Source organism: Petaurus breviceps, unplaced genomic scaffold (genome assembly GCF_028583685.1).
Source record: "Petaurus breviceps papuanus isolate PSGF00001 unplaced genomic scaffold, PetGlider_PUasm1.0 90994, whole genome shotgun sequence".
Taxonomy (NCBI): Eukaryota; Metazoa; Chordata; class Mammalia; order Diprotodontia; family Petauridae; genus Petaurus; species Petaurus breviceps.
This window is the reverse complement of record NW_027187393.1, coordinates 6,989,482-7,010,528: the sequence shown is the minus strand read 5'-3', so window position 1 is coordinate 7,010,528 and position 21,047 is coordinate 6,989,482. Positions and strand designations below refer to the sequence as shown.

General features: G+C 38.1%; 1 protein-coding gene across 1 annotated transcript in view; it reads left to right on the top strand.

Annotated features, from left to right (window-relative positions):
* UQCC1 (ubiquinol-cytochrome c reductase complex assembly factor 1) overlaps window positions 1-21,047 on the top strand; it is a 117,421-nt gene that overhangs the window by 83,142 nt on the left and 13,232 nt on the right. The window contains exon 8 of the mRNA XM_069077548.1: window positions 17,478-17,555. Coding sequence (XP_068933649.1) covers window positions 17,478-17,555 — 78 coding nt within the window. The remainder of the gene's footprint in view (window positions 1-17,477; window positions 17,556-21,047) is intronic.

Sequence of the window (21,047 nt, the reverse complement as noted above, 5' to 3'; positions counted from 1 at the left end):
AAAGATAGCATAAGTATCATATTTCAAGAACCCTTATAAGGAAATTAGTCAGATCTCTTAGAACCAGAAGGCAAAATGTAAATAGAAGGAACCCACTGATCACTTCCTGAAAGAAACCCCCAAATGAAAATTCCCAGGAATGTTATAGCCATAGCCAAAGTTCAGAGCTTATAGATCAAAGGAAAAAAAATGCTACAAGCAGCCAGAAAGAATGACTTCAGGTATTGAGAAGTCAATCAAGATCATACATAATTTAGCAATCACAACTATAATGGAGCAAAGAGCTTGGAATATGCTATTCAGAAGGCAAAAGATATGGAGTTAAGAATAACTTGGCCAGTAAAATTGAATATAATGCTCATACAGGAAGAAATGGATTTTTAATGAAATAGCAGATTTCCAAGTATTCCTAGTGAAAAAAGACAGTACTCTGTTGAATCTTTAAAGTTCAAACACAGGTGTTAAGGGAAACATAAACATATAAATATTAATGAACAGTCATAAGAGTTTAAACAAGGATAAACTGCTTATGTTATAATATGGAGAGATGGCATATGTTAACTCTAACATGAGGTATCATAGAAGGGGTCTAAAATAGAAAACCTAGGAGTGATTTCCCTTCTGTCTTGATGAGATAAAAAGAAGAGTGAAAAGTCAGAGAAAGAAGAATAGTCTGGGGGTGGGACTGAAGGGAAAGGAAGATTAGGGAAATTATCTCAGTATTAAAGTGTGTAAGTAGACACACAAATGAGGGGGGGACTAGGGGGAACTGCTGAGATTTGAACCTTACTCTCATCTGAACTGATTAAAGGAAATAGAATATATACCCCCAGAGCTGGGTACAAAAAATACATTTCACTTAACAAGGAAATGATTGTTCGAGGAAAAGGGAAGAAGGTAGATTTAGAGGGAAAGTAAATTAAGAGAGGGATTAGTAATAAGCAAAACAATCCAACTAAGGATGTTCAAAACTGTTTATATCTCTTTTTGAGGTGGCAAAGAACAGGAATCTGAGGGAGAGTGCCCATCAAATGGAGAATAGTTGAACAAGTTAAGATATATAAATGTGACTGAATATGATTGTACTATGTGAAAAAATGAAGGAATGATTTCAGAGAAACCTGGAAAGACTTACAAATTTATCTACAATGACATGAGCAGAACCTTCAGTGACAACATTATTGTAAAGATCATTTTGAAAGACCCACTAATTCTCTTTGGTCTAATGATCAATCATTATTCTAGAGAACTGATGATAAAACATGTTACCCGTCTCCTGATAGAGAGATAAATGATTCAGAGTACAGAATTAGACAGCTAGATATAAAGATATATAAATACATATGTCTCTATATCTATACATGTATACACACAGATACATTCTTTTGGGCATGGCCCACTACTTCACACAGCCTTTCCTGGGCAAATGATATATTCCTTTATCACGAAAAAGAAAGGTGCACAGTCTGGGTTGAATATGAGCCCACAAACTGTGCCTTAGAAAATTAGGAATGGTAAAAAGATAGAAGTTTTGATTTTTAAAAAGAGAAAAAAGAACTTACTGGTGTAAGATTTTTTCATTTGTTTACAAGCTTTACCTTGACATGCTCTTCCCAGAAGGAGACATTTAGAGTGATCAGGGCATTAAGGTATACCCGTTAGAACAGAGAAGTCTTTCATATAGTCTAATGATTTTAAAAATTAAATTAAAAAAAATTTTGTTGTAATTAGTCAAGATCCACCTTCTTATCCTCCCATATCACCTTACCAATTGAGAACACAGATTCCAGGAAGATAGCAGAATAAGGCAGGAAATTTCCTAGCTCTCCCAAATTCCCCTCACAAACAATTTAAAATAATGCCTCAAAGTGAACTTTGAATTGCAGAAATAATTAGAAGTTGGGATAAAACAGTTGTCTGCCTAAGATAACTTGGGAGGATTTAAGAAAGACCTGAACTCTTAGGGTGATGGTCTGGCCTGATAGTAGTGCAGATTATTCTAGGAAGATACCACCAAATCAACAAACAATAAGCCCTAGAAGCAGCTGTGTCAAGCAGCAGCCACAACTTCAGGAACTTTCACTCCACAGACAGTGTTGGGGCTGGATGGCTGATCAGGGGAACATTGCAGGACCTTCTACTGACACTGGACACAGGGCTCAGGTGGATTGACTAAACCATTCCCAGGTCGTGGGCTAGGAGGAGTAGGTACTCACTGTAGGTACTCACAGGAAAGCAGAGTCCCTCATTTTGGTTCCAGAGCAGAGGGGAGAGTGAAACTTGCAACCCTAAGTGGGACCGCAGGGAGTAAGATCATTTGTGGTGGCAGTATTGCTGGGGGCTCTGGTTGTGGCTCAGGGGTGAAGAGTACCACCTGAGGTCAAGACTCCAGGTAGGGCTGAGAAAACAACAGCACATAAAATCTGAACCTTGAGACATTACCCCCCACATTTCAGGACTGGAGCCCAACTCTAACACAGAATTAACAGCCAAGAAATAAACTACTTTTTCAAAAATTAGTAAGCAGAAGAGAAAGAACCTGACCATAGATAACTACTAGGTGGTAGAGAAGATCTGGATTTAAAGTCAGAAGAAGATAGTGAAGTTAAAATAGCTACTTCTACTTTAAAAAAAAAATGTAAAGTGGTCACAATCCCAAAAAGAGTCTTGGAAGTACTTTAAAAAGACTTTAAAAATAAAATGAGAGATTGAAGAAGGAAAAAAATTAAGACTAATGCAAGAAAATTATGAAAAGAAAATCAGCTGGTTGGAAAAAGAGATCCAAAATCTTATGGAAGAAAATAATTCCTTAAAAATTGAAATTAGGTAAGGGAAAGCTAATGACTTCATGAGACACCAAGAAATAATAAAACAAAAGCAAAAGAATGGAAAAGAAGATGTGACATATAGAAAAACTGATCTGGAGAACAAATCAAGGAGAGATAATATAAGAATTGTTGGACTACCTGAAAATTATGATAAAAAATAATCTGGACACTATACTTCAAGAAATTATCAAAGAAAATTGACCTGAAGTTTTAGAAGTAGAGGGTAAAATAGAAATTGACAACAAAACAAAACACCAATCATCACCTGAAAGACATCCCAAGATGAAAACTCACAGGAACATTATAGCAAAGTTTCAAAGCACCCAGGTCAAGGAAAAAGTAATATAAGCACCTAGAAAACAAAACAAAACAAAACCATGAAGCTACCATCAGGATACCACAGGATTTAGCAACTTCTATATAAAAGGCCAAAGGCATGGCACATGATACTCTGAAAAGCAATGGAACTGGGTTTACAACCAAGAATGACTTATCCAGCCAAGCTAAGTGTAATCGTGTGTGTGTGTGTGTGTGGTGGGGGGTGAGGGGGGGTGGGGAGGAGTGGATATTTAATGAATTAAAGGACTTTGGGTATTTGTGAGGAAAAGAATAGAACTGAATGGAAAATTTGACCAAAAGAATCAGAAGAGACATGAGAAGGTAAACATTAAAAACCAATTATAAGAGATTTAATAAGGTCAAACTGTGTTTACTTCTTATGTGGGAAAACATTATCTGTAATTCTTAAGAATGTATCATTATTTGAGTAGTTTGAAAGAGCATACATAGAAGGCTTGGGGTTCAAATGAGTATGATTGGATGATCCTAAAAAATAAAATTGGGTAGGGAGAGGTAAAATGGAGCAATTATTTCATACAAATCAGACATAAATGGAAGAACTGTTACAGTGGAGGCAGAAGAGGGTGGAGGACTGATAGTCCTAGGACATTATTCTTATCAGAACTGGTTTAAACAGGGGAATAATATATACATCTAGAAGAGTATAAAAACCTTAACTTACAAAGAAATAGGAGAACAAGGGGATAGAATAAAGGAGGCCTCTTAGAAGGATATGGAGATCAAGAAATAGGAGGATAAGTCACAAGGGAGGAACTCTTAAGGAATAAGAGAGAAAGGGGAAAGGATAAGGGAGAAATTCTTAGGGTACAGATCAGGAGCGCAGTGGTTAGAAGTAAAGTAGACATCTGAGGAGAGGTATAGGGTAAAAATAGAAGGAGAGAAGGATAAACAGTGAGGAAAACTATGATGGAGGGAAATGCACAACTAGTGATTATAACTTTGAATTGGATGGGTTGAAGTTGCCCAGAAAATGGAAATGGATGACACAATGGATTAAGAACTAGAATCCCACAATATGTTTTTTACAAGAAGCACATCTAAAAATGAGAGATATGCATAGAATAAAAATTAAAGGCAGGAATAGCATTTATTATGCTTTAGCTGATGCAAAAATAAAAAGCATGGGTAGTAGTCATTATTTAAAAGTTAAAGCTAAAATAGATTTTCTTAAAAGAGAGAAATGAGGAAACTACATTATGATAAAAGGTACCATAGATAATGAAGTAATATTAGTACTAAACCTACCCAGCAATTGCGTCCAGATTTTTAAAAGAAAAGCTAAATGAGTTACAGGTCAAAATAGATAACAGAACTATAGTAGTGGGGGACTTCAAACTTCCCCTCTCAGAACTAGAGAAATCTACCCAAAAAATAAATAAGAGAGAAGCCAAGGAAATGAATAGAATCTTAGATAACCTAGATGTGATAGATATCTGGAGACAATTAAATGAGAATAGAAATGAATATACTTTTAACTCAGTGGTACATGGTACCTTTTCAAAAGTTGACTATAGATCAGGACATAAAAATTTTTATAGTTAAATACAGAAAAGCAAATGTGTTAAGTGTAACCTTTTTAGATCCCATTTCAGTACAAAGTATATTTAATAAGAGACCATGGAAACACATTAAAAATTAATTGGAGACTAAATAACCAAATCTTAAAGATTGCGTGGGCTGAAGAATAAGTCATAGAAACAACAAATCATTTTATTAAAGAGAATGGCAATAATGAGATAATATACTAAAACCAATGGGATGCAGCAAGAACAGTAATCTAGAAAATGTATTTTCTTAATGCTTGTATAAAATAGAGAAAGAGCAGACCAATGAATTGTATACGCAATTTTTAAAAAGCTAGGAAATGAACAAATTAAAAATCTCCAATTAAACACCAGATTGTAAATCCTAATAAATAAAGGCGAGATTAATAAAATTAAATATAAGAAAACCATTGAATTAATAAAACTAGGAGTTGGCTTTATGGGAAAAAACAATAAATAAATAAACCATTGGTTAATATGATTTTTTAAAAAGATAGAAGAAAACAAAATCACTAGTATTAAAAATGAAAGTGGTGAATATACCACTAATGAAGATGAAATCAGAGCAATTATTAGAAGTTATTTTGCCCAGTTACATGACAATATGATGACAAAATTTTGATGAAGAAATCAAAGCTACATATAGTCATGTGAAAAAAATACTCTAAATCGTTATTGATGAAAAAAATTCACATTAAACAAATTCCTGATTTTGCTTAGGACTAATCCTTTCCTTAACTGACCATCCTAAATTTCCTTCCTCCCACCTTTTCCCCTTTTGCTCCTATTTCCTTGTTTAGTGAAATTTCTTTCTGTACGTGTGTATATGTTTCTGTGTGTGTGTTTGTGTGTGTGTGCATGCATTTCTTCGTTTGACAAGTTCAAATGAGAGTTAAATGTCAGCAGCTTCTAGGAAACTGTCTTTTTTAAAAAAGATAACTGTTTATATACACTTATTATGTGAGATAATTTTCCTTGACTTTTCTCCCCTCCCAAAAAAAGTATTTTTTTCTCCCTCTTTTTCTAGTCATTTCTTAAGATCATCAAGACACAGTGTAATGCCTCCCAGGCCATATCTAATTGGACTACTTCTGTGGCCCCTTATGATGCTAGGAGTTCAAAATGGACACATGTATCATCTCCCTTTATTAAAATGTAAGCAGTTTACATCCTCTTTAGTCTTTTATTCATTGTCCATTCATGTTTACCATTTTGTTTCTCTTAACTCCTGTGTTTGAACTTCAAAGATGTAACAGAGCTCCAATCTTTTCATCAGGATTGTTTCTACTTTATTAAAAATCCATATTTTCTTCAGGATTATGGTCTGTTTTGCTGGGTAAGTTGTTTTTGGCTATAAGCCCACATCCTTTGCATTCTGGAATATAATATTCCAAACTTTCCACTCCTCTATGGTGTTGGCTGCTAAATTATATATAGTCTTGACTATGACTTCTTAGTATTTGAATTGTTTCTTTCTGGCTGAATGTAGAATTTTTTCTTTGACCAAGAAACTCTGGATTTTGATTCTGACTAATGTTTCTAGGAATTTCCATTTATGGATTTCTTTCAGGAGGTGATCAGTACATCCAGGAGATCTAAACAGTTTCCATATAAGGTTCTTGAAATATGATACTTATGCTATTTTTTTGTTGTAGTCCAATGATTTTTTTTTAAAGCAATCATGGTTAAGTAACTTGCTCAAGGTTACATGGCCAGTTATTTCTGGGTAGGTGCTAAGTGTCAGAGCCCGGATTTGATCCCCAGGTCATCCCGACACTGGAGCCGGTGCTCCTACTCGCTGTGCTACCTGGCCGCCCCTAGTCCAATGATTCTTAAATTTTTCCTCCTCTTTTTTTTTTTTTTAAACTTTTTGGAGGGGAGAAGGTAGGGCAATTGGGGTTAAGTGACTTGCCCAAAATCACACAGCTAGTTATTTGTGTTAAGTGTATGAGGCCGGATTTGAACTCAGGTCCTCCTGATTCCAGGGTCAGTGCTCTATTCACTGCGCCACCTAGCTGCCCCCCTCCTCTATTTTTTAGATCAGTCATTTTTGCTATATCATGTTTTCTTCTATTTTAAAAAAAAATTTTGGTCTTTTGATTTTGTTTTGATATGTTTTGTCTATATTGTTTTGTCTTTGTTTTGCTATTTGTCTTGGAGAGTTCTTATCTTCTTTTGTTCAGTTCATTTTCAGGGAGTTTGTTGACTTGAGTGAGGATTTGTTACCTCTTTTGCCAAGCCATTAATTCTCTTTCTAAATCTTTCTTCCATAGCCCTCATTTCTTTTCTAATTTTTTCCTCAAGTACTCTCATTTTACTTATAAAAACAGTTTAAACTCTTAAAAAAACAAAACAAATCTCTTTCATCATCCCTTCCAGGAATTCTGGTTGAGTTTATACCCAAGTTATGTTTTTCTCTGAGGTTTTACTTATAGATGTTTTTGAATTATTCTCTTTTGGCTTTGTGTCTTGAGTGTTCCTACCACCATAACAACTTTATATGATGGGATTTTTTCATTTGTTTACTCTTTCTTCCTACCAACTTCCTGACCTTGGACTTGAAGTTAAGACCTGGGCTGTCTGAACTTCTGGAGGGAAGGTCTGGTCCTGCTACTGTTTTCTTGGGGTACTGAGTGTTGTGTTAGTCTGCTCTCAGGGACAGCTCAGGTTAGAGTCCTATAAGCTTTCAATGAACTCAGAGTGGTTTAATCCAGGGCAGAGTCTGCTCACTGCCCTCTTTTCTGAGCTCTGTAAGTTCTTTTTTTTTTTTTTTTTTAAAGCAATCGGGATTAAGTAACTTGCTCAAGGTTACACAGCCAGGTGTTTCTGGGTGGGTGCTAAGTGTCTGAGCCTGGATTCGATCCACAAGTCATCCCGACAGTGGAGCTGGTGTTCTTACTCGCTGTTCTACCTGGCCGCCCCTATAATTTTTTGCTTTTTTTTTTTGGAGGGGCAATCGGGGTTAAGTGACTTGCCCAAGGTCACAGCTCTGTGAGTTCTTAACCTGGATTTTGCTCTGTGTAAGAATAAACTGCTGCCAGACTCAGCTGGGAAGTTCTGCTGCTTCAGAGTAACAAAACTATAGGCTTCCTTTTGGTCTGTAATTCCTGTCTGGTTATTCCTTGGTAAACTTTAGACTCAACTAGATGTTGGAACAAGTGACCCTGGGCAGGTCACTTAATCCTGTTTGTATCAGTTTCCTCATTGTAAAATGAGCTGGAGAAGAAGATGGCAAAACCACTCTAGTATCTTTGCCAAGAAAACCTCAAATAGAATCACAAAAAGTCACATGCAACTGAAATAAACTACTGAACAATAAAGAAACTGGAACTTAGACCCAGCTTTGATGCTGGGGTTTGAACCAAGCCCCTAGGGCCTACTTCTGAACTTGTTACTCTCTCCATATACTGCCTGGGGGCTGCCACTGCTCAGAATGCCACCCTTGAGCACATATCCCCTCCTCCATCCACCCTGGATCTGTGATCTATACCTGGCTTCAGCAAAGCTTCCTGGTGGCACCAGTTTCCATTGTGGTGCCCTTGTATGAATCTGGGGCTTCCTCTTACCAGGCTAGACAACCTTTCCTTGACTCATGGAGTTCTCCACTCTCGTCATTCTTCTGGCCAGACCCAGCCATCTCCACTGTTCATAGATGTTTTTATCCTTATGTTGACCTGGGCTGGAAATGTGACTTATTAAGATTTTTTCTTTAATTTCCCCATCATCATTTGATCTGGTACATTTTCTAGATCTGTTTCAAGGAGATAGGGTGGAAAGGAACGCTGCTCTCCTCACTGTTACTTTACTATCTTGGCTTCATCTTCTTCCTTGATTCAGACACAAGCATTAAAATATACAAAGAACAAAGAAGATAATTTATTTGAAACTATGAACTTGTTATATTGCTTTTTAGATATTTTATTGAAACTCTTCTTGCATATTTGTCACAGCCCACAAATGCCCCACCTCCCTCCCACTAAGAAGCCTCTTCTTGTAACAGTTACGGTCAAATCAAAGAAATCCGTATATTGGCCAACTTGAAAATGTTTGTATCATTTGGCACCTTTAGGTCATTACTCTTTTCCAAGAGGTGAACAGCATATTTCAACATCAATATTCTCTTGAAGTCATGATCATTCATTGTGATGATCAGGATTTTGTAGTCTTTCAGAATTATTCTCATTTACAGTATTGTGGTCATTTTGTAAATTGTTCTCCTGGTTCTTCACATTTTATTCTGTCACCTAATTCATATCTTCTCATGTATCTTTGAATTCAGCAGATTCTTAATTTCTTATACAATAATTTTTCAACACTTTTATATAACTACTCTTTGTTCAGCCATTCTTCAGTTGTTGGGTGGCTATTTTGTTTCTAGATCTTTGCTACAGCAAAAAGTACTGCTATGTTCTTGTACACATAGACCCCTTTCCTCTTTCTTTTATCTCTTTAAATACATGCCTCATTTTCTGGGCACAAAGGTATTTTCTACGTTTTAGCTCTTTTACATTTTAGGATTTTTGAGGTCTAGTTTTAAATTGCTTCCCAGGATGGTTAGACCAACTCACAGCTTCATCAACAGTGTTTAGTATTCCTTTCTCCAATAACTGTCACTTTCATCTTTTGTCATGTTTTATAATCTGATGGGTGTGAAGTGGAACCTCCAGTTGTTTTAAATTTGTATTTCTCTTATTAATGATTGGGGGTATTTTTTGATATAGTTGTTGATAGCTCATTTTTTTCCCATTTGAAAACCATTTTTATGAGTTCTTTCAGATTATTATTAGAGACACTGAGTAGGATTTTATTTTATTGTACTGTGAGAATAGTGCTCAGCATTCAGGTCCGAGGCCAAGGACCTTTTCTTACTCATCCTTCTATCTTCAATAGCACCTGGCACTGTGCCTTCCTAGGCATTCAGTGATTATTTATTGTATCATTGCAAGGGCGACAGAAAAACATTAATTATGACACTTTCAGATTAGCCTTCAAGTTATATGTTGGCCTAGGTAGCCACAGCATGGCTCACATCATACTTCCTAGTTTGACAGTCAGAGTATCATATGGGATAGCATCTAAAATCTTCTGGACATTTAGGTAGAAGAAGATGTTCTGTTTCTCTCTTACCTTACTTGTATGACCTGTCTCTGTCACAGAAGGAATTTAGGGTTGAATAAAGTAGTTTAATCTTCACAATTTTATGGATTTTTTGTGTTATACCTTCAGGTTTTTTAAATTATTGTTTAAATATATTATTGTCAAACCAAGTAACCCATAATTTCTAGGGTGATACCCACTTTCCTTTCTCAAAGCTGGGTACATTTCTCCTCTCAATGTCAGAAATTTCTCTGCTTCAGGATGATTGGGAATGATGGTTTGGTGTTCAGCAGTGAAATCTGTCATTCTCTTGGTACCTTGAATGTACATGTGCTCAGACCTTGCAAATTTTAAGTACAGGTTGACCTCTCCCTCTAAAGATCCCCTCAAACTTTTGCTTTACCAAAGGTTTCTTCCAAATAACTCTGGGAACCTGTTAAAATAATAAATTATACAAATTTTATTAATATACAACTTTTGAGAAACATATATATTGAGTAAAGGTAGGCTTATTGATATATCTATCTATGTTGCTAAAGATAGAAATCTAAAAAATATTGTACTTTTCTTCATTTTTTTCCCCTTCATCACAACTGAAAGCTAGTACAGTCAAATGTTGGCATCTTTTATTTTCAGGAGGAAAAAAGGTGAAAAAGAAATAAATCTGCCTTTTTGTTTTTTTCCTTTGTTGAGGGAAGGAAAATTTTATTGACCTGCCAAGATATCAGAAAAATTACTTTTTATTTACTTTTTGGTTAATATTTAGCAATGGGCTAATATATTCAGTGGTTGATTGTCATATTAGTTTATTTTTAATGAGCTTAGTATTGAACATACATCACAACAGGAATCACATTCCTATTCACACGTAAAGACAGTTGAAAGAGAATCATGAAATGACATCTGTTTGATATGTTCAGGACACAGCAGACAGCTTCCCATCTTAAGGGCCCTGTAGGAAGAGGGAACAGACTTGTTTTGTGGCCTCTCAGGATAGAACAAGAACTAGCAGTGTCAGGAAGCCAGGAACAGATTTCAGCTGATGGTGAAAAGAATGCCCAATCAGTGCTGTTCAGCTCCGGAATAAGGCTGCCCCATGAAATTATTTGTGGGAGATATTGTGGAAGATATTCACCTTTACGGAGGGGGTTGGACTGGACAATCTCAGAAGCTCCTTCCTTAATTCTATAATCCTAGAACTCAGTAAGATTAATGTTTCTTGGTGTTAGATGATCAGATGATTCAGAGATAAGGTTCATTCTTATCAGCTTTGTTGTATGTCCAGGTCATTTCCACAGTTATTCCAGTGTAGGTTCCAGATCATTCAACCTCATTTCCTTTTTCTGGAAAAGTTAAATATATCTTAACAAAAACTGATTTCGCTCCTTCGCTCCTCTCCTCTCCCCCCACACCCCCATAAATAAATAAATAAACCTTTCACACAGAGAATGAAAGTGCCAGAGTCTAATGGAAAAGGATAGCCCTGGGCTGTGAGTTAAAAGACTTGGGTAGTTAGTGGTCATGGCCCTGCTGCTGACTTGCACTGTGGCCTTCGGCAAATCACTTAACCTCTTTGGGCCTTAGTTTCTTCATCTATAAAAATCAGGTTGGACTAAATGACCCTTTCTAACCCTAAATCTATGATCCTCTGCAAGTTTCCTTTCCTCTCTGGTTCATTATTTTACCATCTTTCAAATGAGTGGGTTGCCCTGTATTATGTAGTACTAAGTTTCCTTTCAGCCCTAAGATTGTATGTCTTTTTTATAGTTCCATCCTGAAGGCACTTAAGCTGTAATGGAGAGACATCCCATATAGAAAATGAAATTTATTGAACAGAGCAAGTGACTTGACATTCGACAGCAACAGAATAGGAACAGTCCTGTTTGGAAGTGAGATTGTAGCCTTGTGCTTTGTTCTTAAATACATAGCACTTAGAGATTCCAGGGTGTTTACTGTTTATGTCTCACTTTGGCATTCATTAGCTTATCTAATATTGTAACATCCCTGAGTATATGATAAAGGCAGTAGTATCCCCATTTTACTTATATCCAGAGGTGGTATAATGGATAGATGCCTTAGAGTCAGGATGACCAGGGTTCAGGTCCTATATTGAACACATAGTGACTGTATGATCCCACTTAACCTGATTTGCATTTGTGAAAAGTTTCTGCAGTGTGAGTTCCCAACAGAGATGAAATCACAGTTATGGGACATCCTACTCCAAATGAGGTCTTATTGTAAGTACTTCTTCTAACAGTAGAGATTGTAACCTCTCCTGGTATATTGCCAAGGCAGTATTCACAGCACTGATGGCAACTATGGATATGCCAGCATAGTTCTGAATTGCAAAATATAACAGACTCTCCATATAGAAAACAGAAGCACAACATTTATTCAGACACCAGAAAGCCAAATCCCAACACCAGAAAACCAAATTCATCATAGTAACAAAGAAATCCATACACGGTATCATCTCAGGGAGCAACAGCATTCCTAGTTGTCTCCTTGCCTGCGTCCTTTCCTCCCTTCTTTTTAACTGTTCTGACTCCCAGCTTCCTCTGGGCTCTTCTCCACCAGTTCAGCAAGCTCCTCCCACCACAGGCTCCACGTGATTTCATTTGGCCTATTAAGGGACAGAGAAGATTTTCAAATTCCCATTATCATTACACCTGACCTCATCCTGTGTGATTCTCATGACTTCCTGTAAACCCTCCATTAAAGAGCCAACAAATATGCTTAGAGGTTTTCCTCTGGTTCTGTTAATCTTTTATGGGATCTTGTGGGATTATATGGAACAAGTACTCACGCTAGTGCTCTATTCTGTTATCCTTTACTCTTGTTACATGATTGATCCACCTGTCTTTTCTGGTAATGTCCATTCTCGATATGTCTCAAGCCATGTTTCACGTGCACATCACTGTATCCTGCTTGTAGCTCCCACTAGTCTTTGCACTACCCTTTATGTCACTTGTAGTTTTGATTCTTCTGAGATTGGGATGTTCTGTGATTTATAGTCATATTTCATCACAGAGAACCCATTTTACAAATAATACTTTACTTATAATACAAATAATATTTTACTTAATGATTTGTAAACCACTTTATGTATATATGTTGTAGCCCCAGCTCCGTTAGGTATAGTAAGTATTGTCCTTATTTTTAGAGAGTAGGCAACTGAAGCCCAGAACAGGAAAATTTCCTGCTTAATCTTCCAAGAGCTAGTATTGGCCAAAGCTGGGGCTCAAACCCATGTGTTCATGGCACTGAGTCTATAGTGAAAAGCATCTTGCTGCCTTACAGGCTGGTGTTCATCCTTCAGACATCCTGGACATACCCCATTAAAAATTTCTCAGCTTGAGGTACTTTCCTGCCTTGTTCTTTTAACCTGTTGGTTATCTTCTTCATTAATCTCCTGATTAGCAAACCCAGTATGGTTGTTTTTTATTTTTAATATAGTAAGTGGCCCCCCCTGGGATGTAAACTCCAGGACCTGTCCCTGGGCTGCTAATGTTTGTTTTCTTTGCCCCTTGAGCCTGCCTCTGCTATAACATTCGCCGTCTGTGTTAAGTAATCCTTAAGGTACTACTTTTATTATGTCATAAAAAGTGCATGGCAAATATATTATAACTCATGGACTTTGTTTAGAAATGAACGGATAATTTATTGAGTGTGTTACATGAGCCTTGCCCCCTTTCCCAGTGCAGCAGAGACTCAGGGCTCACTCAGGAGTGTCTACTGAGAGCGCCCCCAGCCCGTGACACATGGGGGATGGAGGCACAAGGTTGGCTAGAAATTACATCATAGTTTATGTACTCAATAAAAATTTAATTAAGTCATTACAGGAATTGCAGTCATCATTTAACCCTCTGATTTCTTCTGTTGAGTTTATTATTAAACATTCAGTAATACCAGTCACCAATTCTTGATGGCCTATAAAATATCTGCATGGATTTTAATAGCTGAATAAATGGGAAAATATGAGTAACTGACAGAAAAGGAACCTTTCCTTGTGGTTTTGCTCTATGGACTTTTATAAAAAAGCAAAGCATTGTGAAAAGGGATAGCAGCTGAGGGGAAAAACAGCCTGACGCTGTCTGGTGGGGAGTGCTTGTCTGCTGTGTGCATTTGTATGTGTACAGGGCTGTACTCTGTGTATGACACAGAAAGAAGCATGTACTTGTCCAAAAGAGGAGAGAATGAGAGCCCTTGCAGCAGCAGCAGCAGCAGAAGCAGCAGAGAAATGGGGAGCTTGCCCACCAGTAGAGAAAACTACAGACACACCAGGCTGGCATGGGAGATGTTTCAGCATTCTACATTTTTGGGCTGGCTGGAAGGGCCTGGGTTATTTCAGTGACCAGCCCTTAGAAAGCCACTATCTGCCTCACATTTTAGCAGACAATCATATGTAGTGATCAAACTGTTTGCCACTCCCTTCTCACAAGGTCTCATTTCACGATCTAATCCAACCTGGCTGATATTTTAGGAAAACCAGTTCCCAGGGGCAGCTAGAAGTGAAGGAGGAGACTCTCTAGGTACAGAATGGCCAGTTAGCCAACTAGTCATAAGGGAAACGCCACAACAAAAGTGGGGTTGGGCATGATGAAGAGAACTAAATATATGACATGAGATCAATCTGAGCTATTAGGATTTTCTTATTAATACTCAATTTTGGCTGATAGACAGCTCTTACTATTACTTGTCCTGTCCTGTCACCCAGAGAGCTCTAGGAATTTCTCTGTGGTTGGTATGTTTTTTGTTTCCAATGTGAATATCAAAATTACCATACATGTCCTAAGTACCTATCACATATAGGACCCTGTCCTCAATGTTGGAGTCAAGAAAAAAAGAGGGTGGAGAGGAATGAGAGATGTGGTTCTTGCTTTCAGAGACCTAACAGGTTAATAGGTGAGATGATACATGTAGAGAGACAGATATAACACTGGATAGAAGGACTCTGAGAGCCTACAAAGTGCCTTTGGAGAAACATAGAGGCTACTTATGTGTCAGTAGTGGGGGAGGAGATAGAATTATTGTGTAAAGACAGAAATGACAAGATTTGGTGACTGACTGGATATATGCAGTGAATGATCATGAGTAGTCAGGGATGACACCAAAGTTGTGAACCTGGGTGACTAGGAGGATGTTGCCCTCCAGATTAACAGAAAGTTCAGAAGAGGGGTGGTTTTGTGGGAAAAGATCATGTTGTTTTTTGGACCTGTTGGGTTTCAGATGCATGTAGAACATCCAGTTTGGTGTCATGCTCTTTCTACCAAATCACTTGGAACTTTTTAGTAGACAGTCTTTATGAGTTTCTTTTTTGCTTGCCAAGCAACTCCTTGCTAGACTTGGAGGATAGACACATAATCAGTCATTGAACCTGTTAAATCCAGTGATTGATTTGAATGGTTAGAGCCTGCCAAAAATTGTGTTCCACCTATGAAAATTTTATGAGGAGCCATAGAAAAGACTAGGGATGACTGTATGGATATGGTGGTGATCTGCATACAGAAAGTAATTGAACCTATGGGAACTGATAGAGAGCCCAAGACAGAACTTGGGATACACCCACAGTTATTAGGCATGGTGTGGATGACAAATGATTGCTAGGGCAATGTGTTAGGAGGAGGAACAGGACAGAGCAGTATCATAGAACCCAGAGAGAAGAGGAGGTCAGCAGTGTCAAATGTGGTACTGAAAGAGGTCAAGAAGGATAAGGATGGAGAAGAGATTTAGATTTAGTGATTAGGGATCATGGGTAAGTTAGGAGGGAGAGAACAATTTTAGTTTTGTGATCAAAAGCCAGAGGAGATTATGAAGAAAGTTGAGAGGAAAGGAAGTGAAGGAACCATGGCTTTTTCAAGGAGTTTTGTTGAAAAAGGGAAGAAAGATACAGGATGATTGCTAATCAGGGATAGTAAACCCTTCAGTAAGGATTTTTTTTTTTAATTTTGGAGGGGGGAGGGCAGGGCAGTTGGAGTTAAGTGACTTGCCCAAGGTCACATGGCTATTAAGTGTTAAGTGTCTGAACTAAGGTCCTCCTGACTCTAGGGCTGGTGCTGTATTTACTGAGCCACCTAACCACCCCAGGATTTTTTAAAGATGGGAGAAATGTGGGCATGTTTGTAGGTAACAGAGAAAGAATCAGTAGATGAGAAGAGGTTGAATTTAGAGGTGGGGATGATAGGGTAATATTCTAGCAAGGCAGGAGGAAATGAGGTCAAGGATACATGTAGAGGGGTAAAAAGGGATGTTTCTTCATCAGAGACAAATGAAGAATGAAATATAGTGGGGAAGGGATGTCAGGGGATTGTAAGATAAGTAAAGGTTGTGAGATAAGGACAGATGGAAAAGTATTATGCCCTATTAGTCCCAGTAAGTAATTTTTGTTTGCTCTTTTTTGTTTTAAGTGGCACTGTGTGCAGCTCTATAAAAAAATAAGATCCAAGTCTTCCCCTCTAGGAGTTTACAGACAATTTAAAAACACATTACATGGATTAACAGGGCAAAGGAATGTCTGATTTGTTGCCCATGTGGCTTAGAGAAAGAATACCTTTCTATGGGTTTGGGACTTGAAGGGAGACTTCCTGGGCTTGAATTTGCCTCTTGAAGACTGGATAGGTTTGGCTAGGCAGAGATGAGGGGAAGGTCATGCTCATTAAAGGGAATAGCACAAGTAAAATATTGGGTCAAATGTGATATGTTTGGGGGAGAGTGAGGAAACCTTTTTTTGTATTCCCTGTGTATAGTCTTTCTCTCTGTTTATAAATTGAGGGTGTTCTTGGTGCTTTAAGGAGGCCTGCATTCTGATTCAATTTTCGCAGATTCCCCACTTCTCAAGTGCTTTAAAATTATTTGGTATGGCTATTCCTTTTTTTTTTTTTAAGGTGGTTGGAGTTAAGTGACTCGCCCAGGATCACACAGCTAGTAAGTGTCTAAGGCCAGATTTGAACTCAGGTCCTCCTGACACCAGGGCTGTTGTTCTCTCCACTGCACCACCTAGCTGTCCACTGTGGATATTCCTTGAGAGGGCATCATGCTGTGGAAAGTACTAACTTTGAAGTCACAGGCCTTGAGTTTAAATCCCAGCTCTGCCACTTAGTATGGGACAAGTCACTTGAATTTCAGGGAGCTAACAGTCTAATAGGTGAGATGATACATATAAGTACTTGTTGACACTTATTTTTATCATCTGGGATATTGGACTAGATAGTCCCTAAAGTGCCTTCTGAAACTGCTCCATAGTCTTTAAATGTTATTAGTCTTTATTTAGTGCTCTTCTACTGCCAGATAGCTCTTAAAACCTAGTTAGGGTGGTCCTTGGAGAATTGACACCTAGTCCATCACCGAACCTATGGTATTGAATGATGAAAACCTGTGAGAATTATGCTACTGGCAATCACTTGTGAGAATCCTGTTACCTCTAGGAGGAGATCTTTAGGAGAGGCAGAACTAAGGAAGCAGATGGATTAGATTTACTCTAACAGAGTGAAGAAGCTAAAAATTGATTGGTAGAAAATTTGATTTTTACTCAGGGAACTGCCATTGTATCACTTAGGGCCGTTAGAGCTAAGAGAAGACCATATTGTTTTGGGCATTTTTTTCCTTTCCTTTCATTTATACTTTTGTTTTTGCCATTTTGTCTTGACAGGTAAATTCCTATATCCTGAAGAAGAACATGCTAATCATGACAAATAATTTCTATGCAGGAATCTTGGGATATGATGAGGTAAGAACTTTAGTCAGACCATGGACATGTGATACTGACCTACCTCCATAGTTACATTTCCTGCCAATAGCCATCAATGGATTGTGCTGATTAGTACTCCAGCACTAATTATTGGTGCTGATTTCATCATAATTCTTAACTAGCATTTTTGAGATTGCTTTAGACCCAGCCCTATACTTGGTGGTAGGGATATAGTGGTAGGGATATAGAGCCCTAGTCCTTGGCCTTCAAGGAGCTCCCCTTCTGATTTTGGAAGATAGGATTTGTAGTGTAAAATGATATCCTTAATAAGATGAATCTATGTTACCTAACTGAGGGACCCTCACTGGCATATGGCAATTCTACTCATTCAACAGAAACAGTTCTCTCCAAAGTTACCAATAATCTTTTTATTGCCAATTCTAGTGGTTTTTTCTTAATCCTCATCCTTGATTTCTCTGTAGCCTTTGATGCTGTCAATCACCCTCTCCTCCTGGATTCTCTCTTCTTTCCAGGTTTTCATAACACTATTTTCTTCTGCTTCTCTTCCTACTTGTCTGGTCACTCCTTAGTCTGCTTTACCAATTCCTTGGTCACATCCACAAGGCTTTGTACTGGACTGCCTTTTCTTCTCCCTCTGTATTTATTTGATGATCTTATCAGATTCCATAGATTTAATTATCATTTCTGTGCAGATGATTCTTAGATCTGTTTAATTCAGCTCTTAATTTCTCTGCTGATTTCCCATTGTGAAGCTCTAGCTGCCTATTAGACATATTGAATTGAATATCTCATAAATATATTGAACCCAACACATCTAAAACTGAACTCATTATCTTTCCTCAAAAACCCTCCCTATTTCTGTCAAGTGCACCAACATCCTCCCAGTCAACCAGTCTCACAAGCTCAGCACCATCCTTGACTTCTCACACTTAAGCCCCCATCCAGTCTGTTGCCAAGCTTGGCCATTGTACCTTCATAACAGTTCTTAATGTGTGTTCCCTCTCTTCTGACAGCTGCCACCTTGGTAGAACCCTACACCACCTCATGCCTGCCCTGGACTATTGCAATAGCCTTCTTGTTGATCTCCCAGACTCAAGTCTCTCTCTGAGGTGGAAAGTCCATCCTCCACTTAGCTGACTGTGTTAATCCTCAATAAACTCCAGTGCCTTTCTTATCTCCAGGATCAAATATAAGATCCTTTGACGTTTTTTTTTTTATTGCTTTATTAACGAATAGTTTACATCATTCATTTCCACAAGATTTTGAGTAACAAATTTTCTCCCTGTTTTTCCCCTGCCCACCACCCCAAAATAGCAATCCCACTGGATATCCCCTCCTCTAATCTGCTCTCTCCCATATCTTCTCCCATACCCCCTCCAACTTTACAGAAGGGCACAGTGGATCTCTATGCTACAGTGCCTGTATGTCTTATTTCCTAGCTACATGTAACCTATTATAATAATAGAATATATATAATATATATTTTTTAAACATTTGATTTTAAAACTTTGAATTCCATATTCATTCCCTTCTTCCCTTGTCATCCACCATTACTGGGAAGATAAGCAATTCGGTATAGGTTGTATATGTGTAGCTATCCAAAACATTACCATAGTAGATATATTGTAAAAGACTGACTATATTTCCCTCCCTCCTATCCCACCTCCCACTTGTTCTATTTTCTACTTTGATCCTGTTCCTTTTCAAAAGTGGGTGCTTCCAACTTCCCTCCCCTCCATCATCCCCCCCTCATCCCCTTCCCCCCTACTCTCCTGTAGGGTGAGATACCCTATTTAGTGTGTATGTCATTCCCTTCCTAAGCCAAATTCAATGAGAATAAGGTTGACTATTTTGCCTTCCTGTTCTTCCCTTCCATTGTAACCATTTTCCCTTGCCTCTTCTATATGAAATAGTTTACCCCATTCTTTCTCTCCCCATCTCCTCTCATTATATTCCTCTCTCACCTCTTAATTTAACTTTTTAAGTATCCCTTCCTATTCAATTGGTCCTGTGCCCTCTGTCTATGTATTCCAGTACACATATAAACACACACTCACATGTGTATTCATATGCTTCTATACAGACATATATGTATGTATGTATATATACATACACACACATATATATGTATACATATAAAAACACATACATTTCTATTCCCTTCAACTGTTCTCATACTGAGAAAAGTTTCATCAGTTACGATTATTGTTTTTCCATGTAGGGATGTAAATAGTTCAACTTTGATAAGTTCCTTATGATTTCTTTTCCCTGTTTGCCTTCTCATGCTTCTCTTGCTTCTTGTATCTGAATGTCAAATTTTCTATTCAACTCTGGTTTTTTCATCAAGAATGCTTGAAAGTCCTCTATTCCACTGAATGACCATATTTTCCCCTGAAACATGATACTCAATTTTACTGGGTAGGTGATTCTTGGTTTTAATCCCAGCTCCTTTTACCTCCAGAATATCATATTATAAGCCCTTTGATCCCTCAGTGTAGAAGCTGCCAGATACTGGGTTATCCTGATTGTGTTTCCACAATATTCAAATTGTTTCTTCCTGGCTGCCTGTAATATTTTCTCCTTGATCTGGGAATTCTGGAACCTGGCTATAATATTCCTAGGAGTTTTCTTTTTGGGATCTTTTTCAGGAGGTGATTGGTAGATTCTTCCAACCACTGTTTTGCCCTCTGGTTCTAAAACATCAGGGCAATTTTCCTTGAGAATTTCTTTAAGATGTTATTTTCTTTAGTCAGGCTGTTGACTCTCATTTCATAATTTTCTTGCATTGTTCTCATTTCTCTTCCCAATTTTTCCTCTGTTTCTCTTATTTGGTTTACAAAATCCTTCTTAAGCTCCTCTATGGCCTGTAACCAGCTAGTATTTTTCTTGGAAACCTTTGGTGCAGGAGTTCTGACTTCACTGTCTCCTCCTATTACATGCTTTGATCCTTTTTGTCCCCAAAATAGGAGTGTAAATTTGGGTTGCTCTGTTTGTTTTACTTCCTTTGCCTGCTCATTTTGCCACATAATTACTTGATTTGGGGGCTTTTTGCCACAGTAGGACTGTGCTACCAGACAGGGGAGCTTTGTACCAAATGCTGGGTTTTTTTCAGCTGCTGAAGGTATTAGTTGGGTGCCCTCTACGAAGCCTCCACATGCTCTGGCAAGCTGGTTGCACACCCCAGGACCTCCACCCTAGACAGCAATCCAGATCCAAGCAGGTTAAATCAAGAGCGATTACCCCTCAGACTGGTTGCTTGGTCCCCCTGCAATCTGCAGGCCAGGAGCTGAAGCTGCCATGTGGCAGCGGCTGCATGGCCACTGTTCCTCAGCTGCTTCTTGCCTGGGGGGAAAAGGCTGACTGCACTCCCAGCTACTGGATCCCAATGTCCACATTGTGCTGACCTCTTACTTTGTCCTTGGCATCTATGTGTTGATAATTCTGGAAACCCCCACTATTGCTGGTGATCTGAAGTCCCTCTAGCTGGTGCCTTGTCAGGCCCACCCTGAG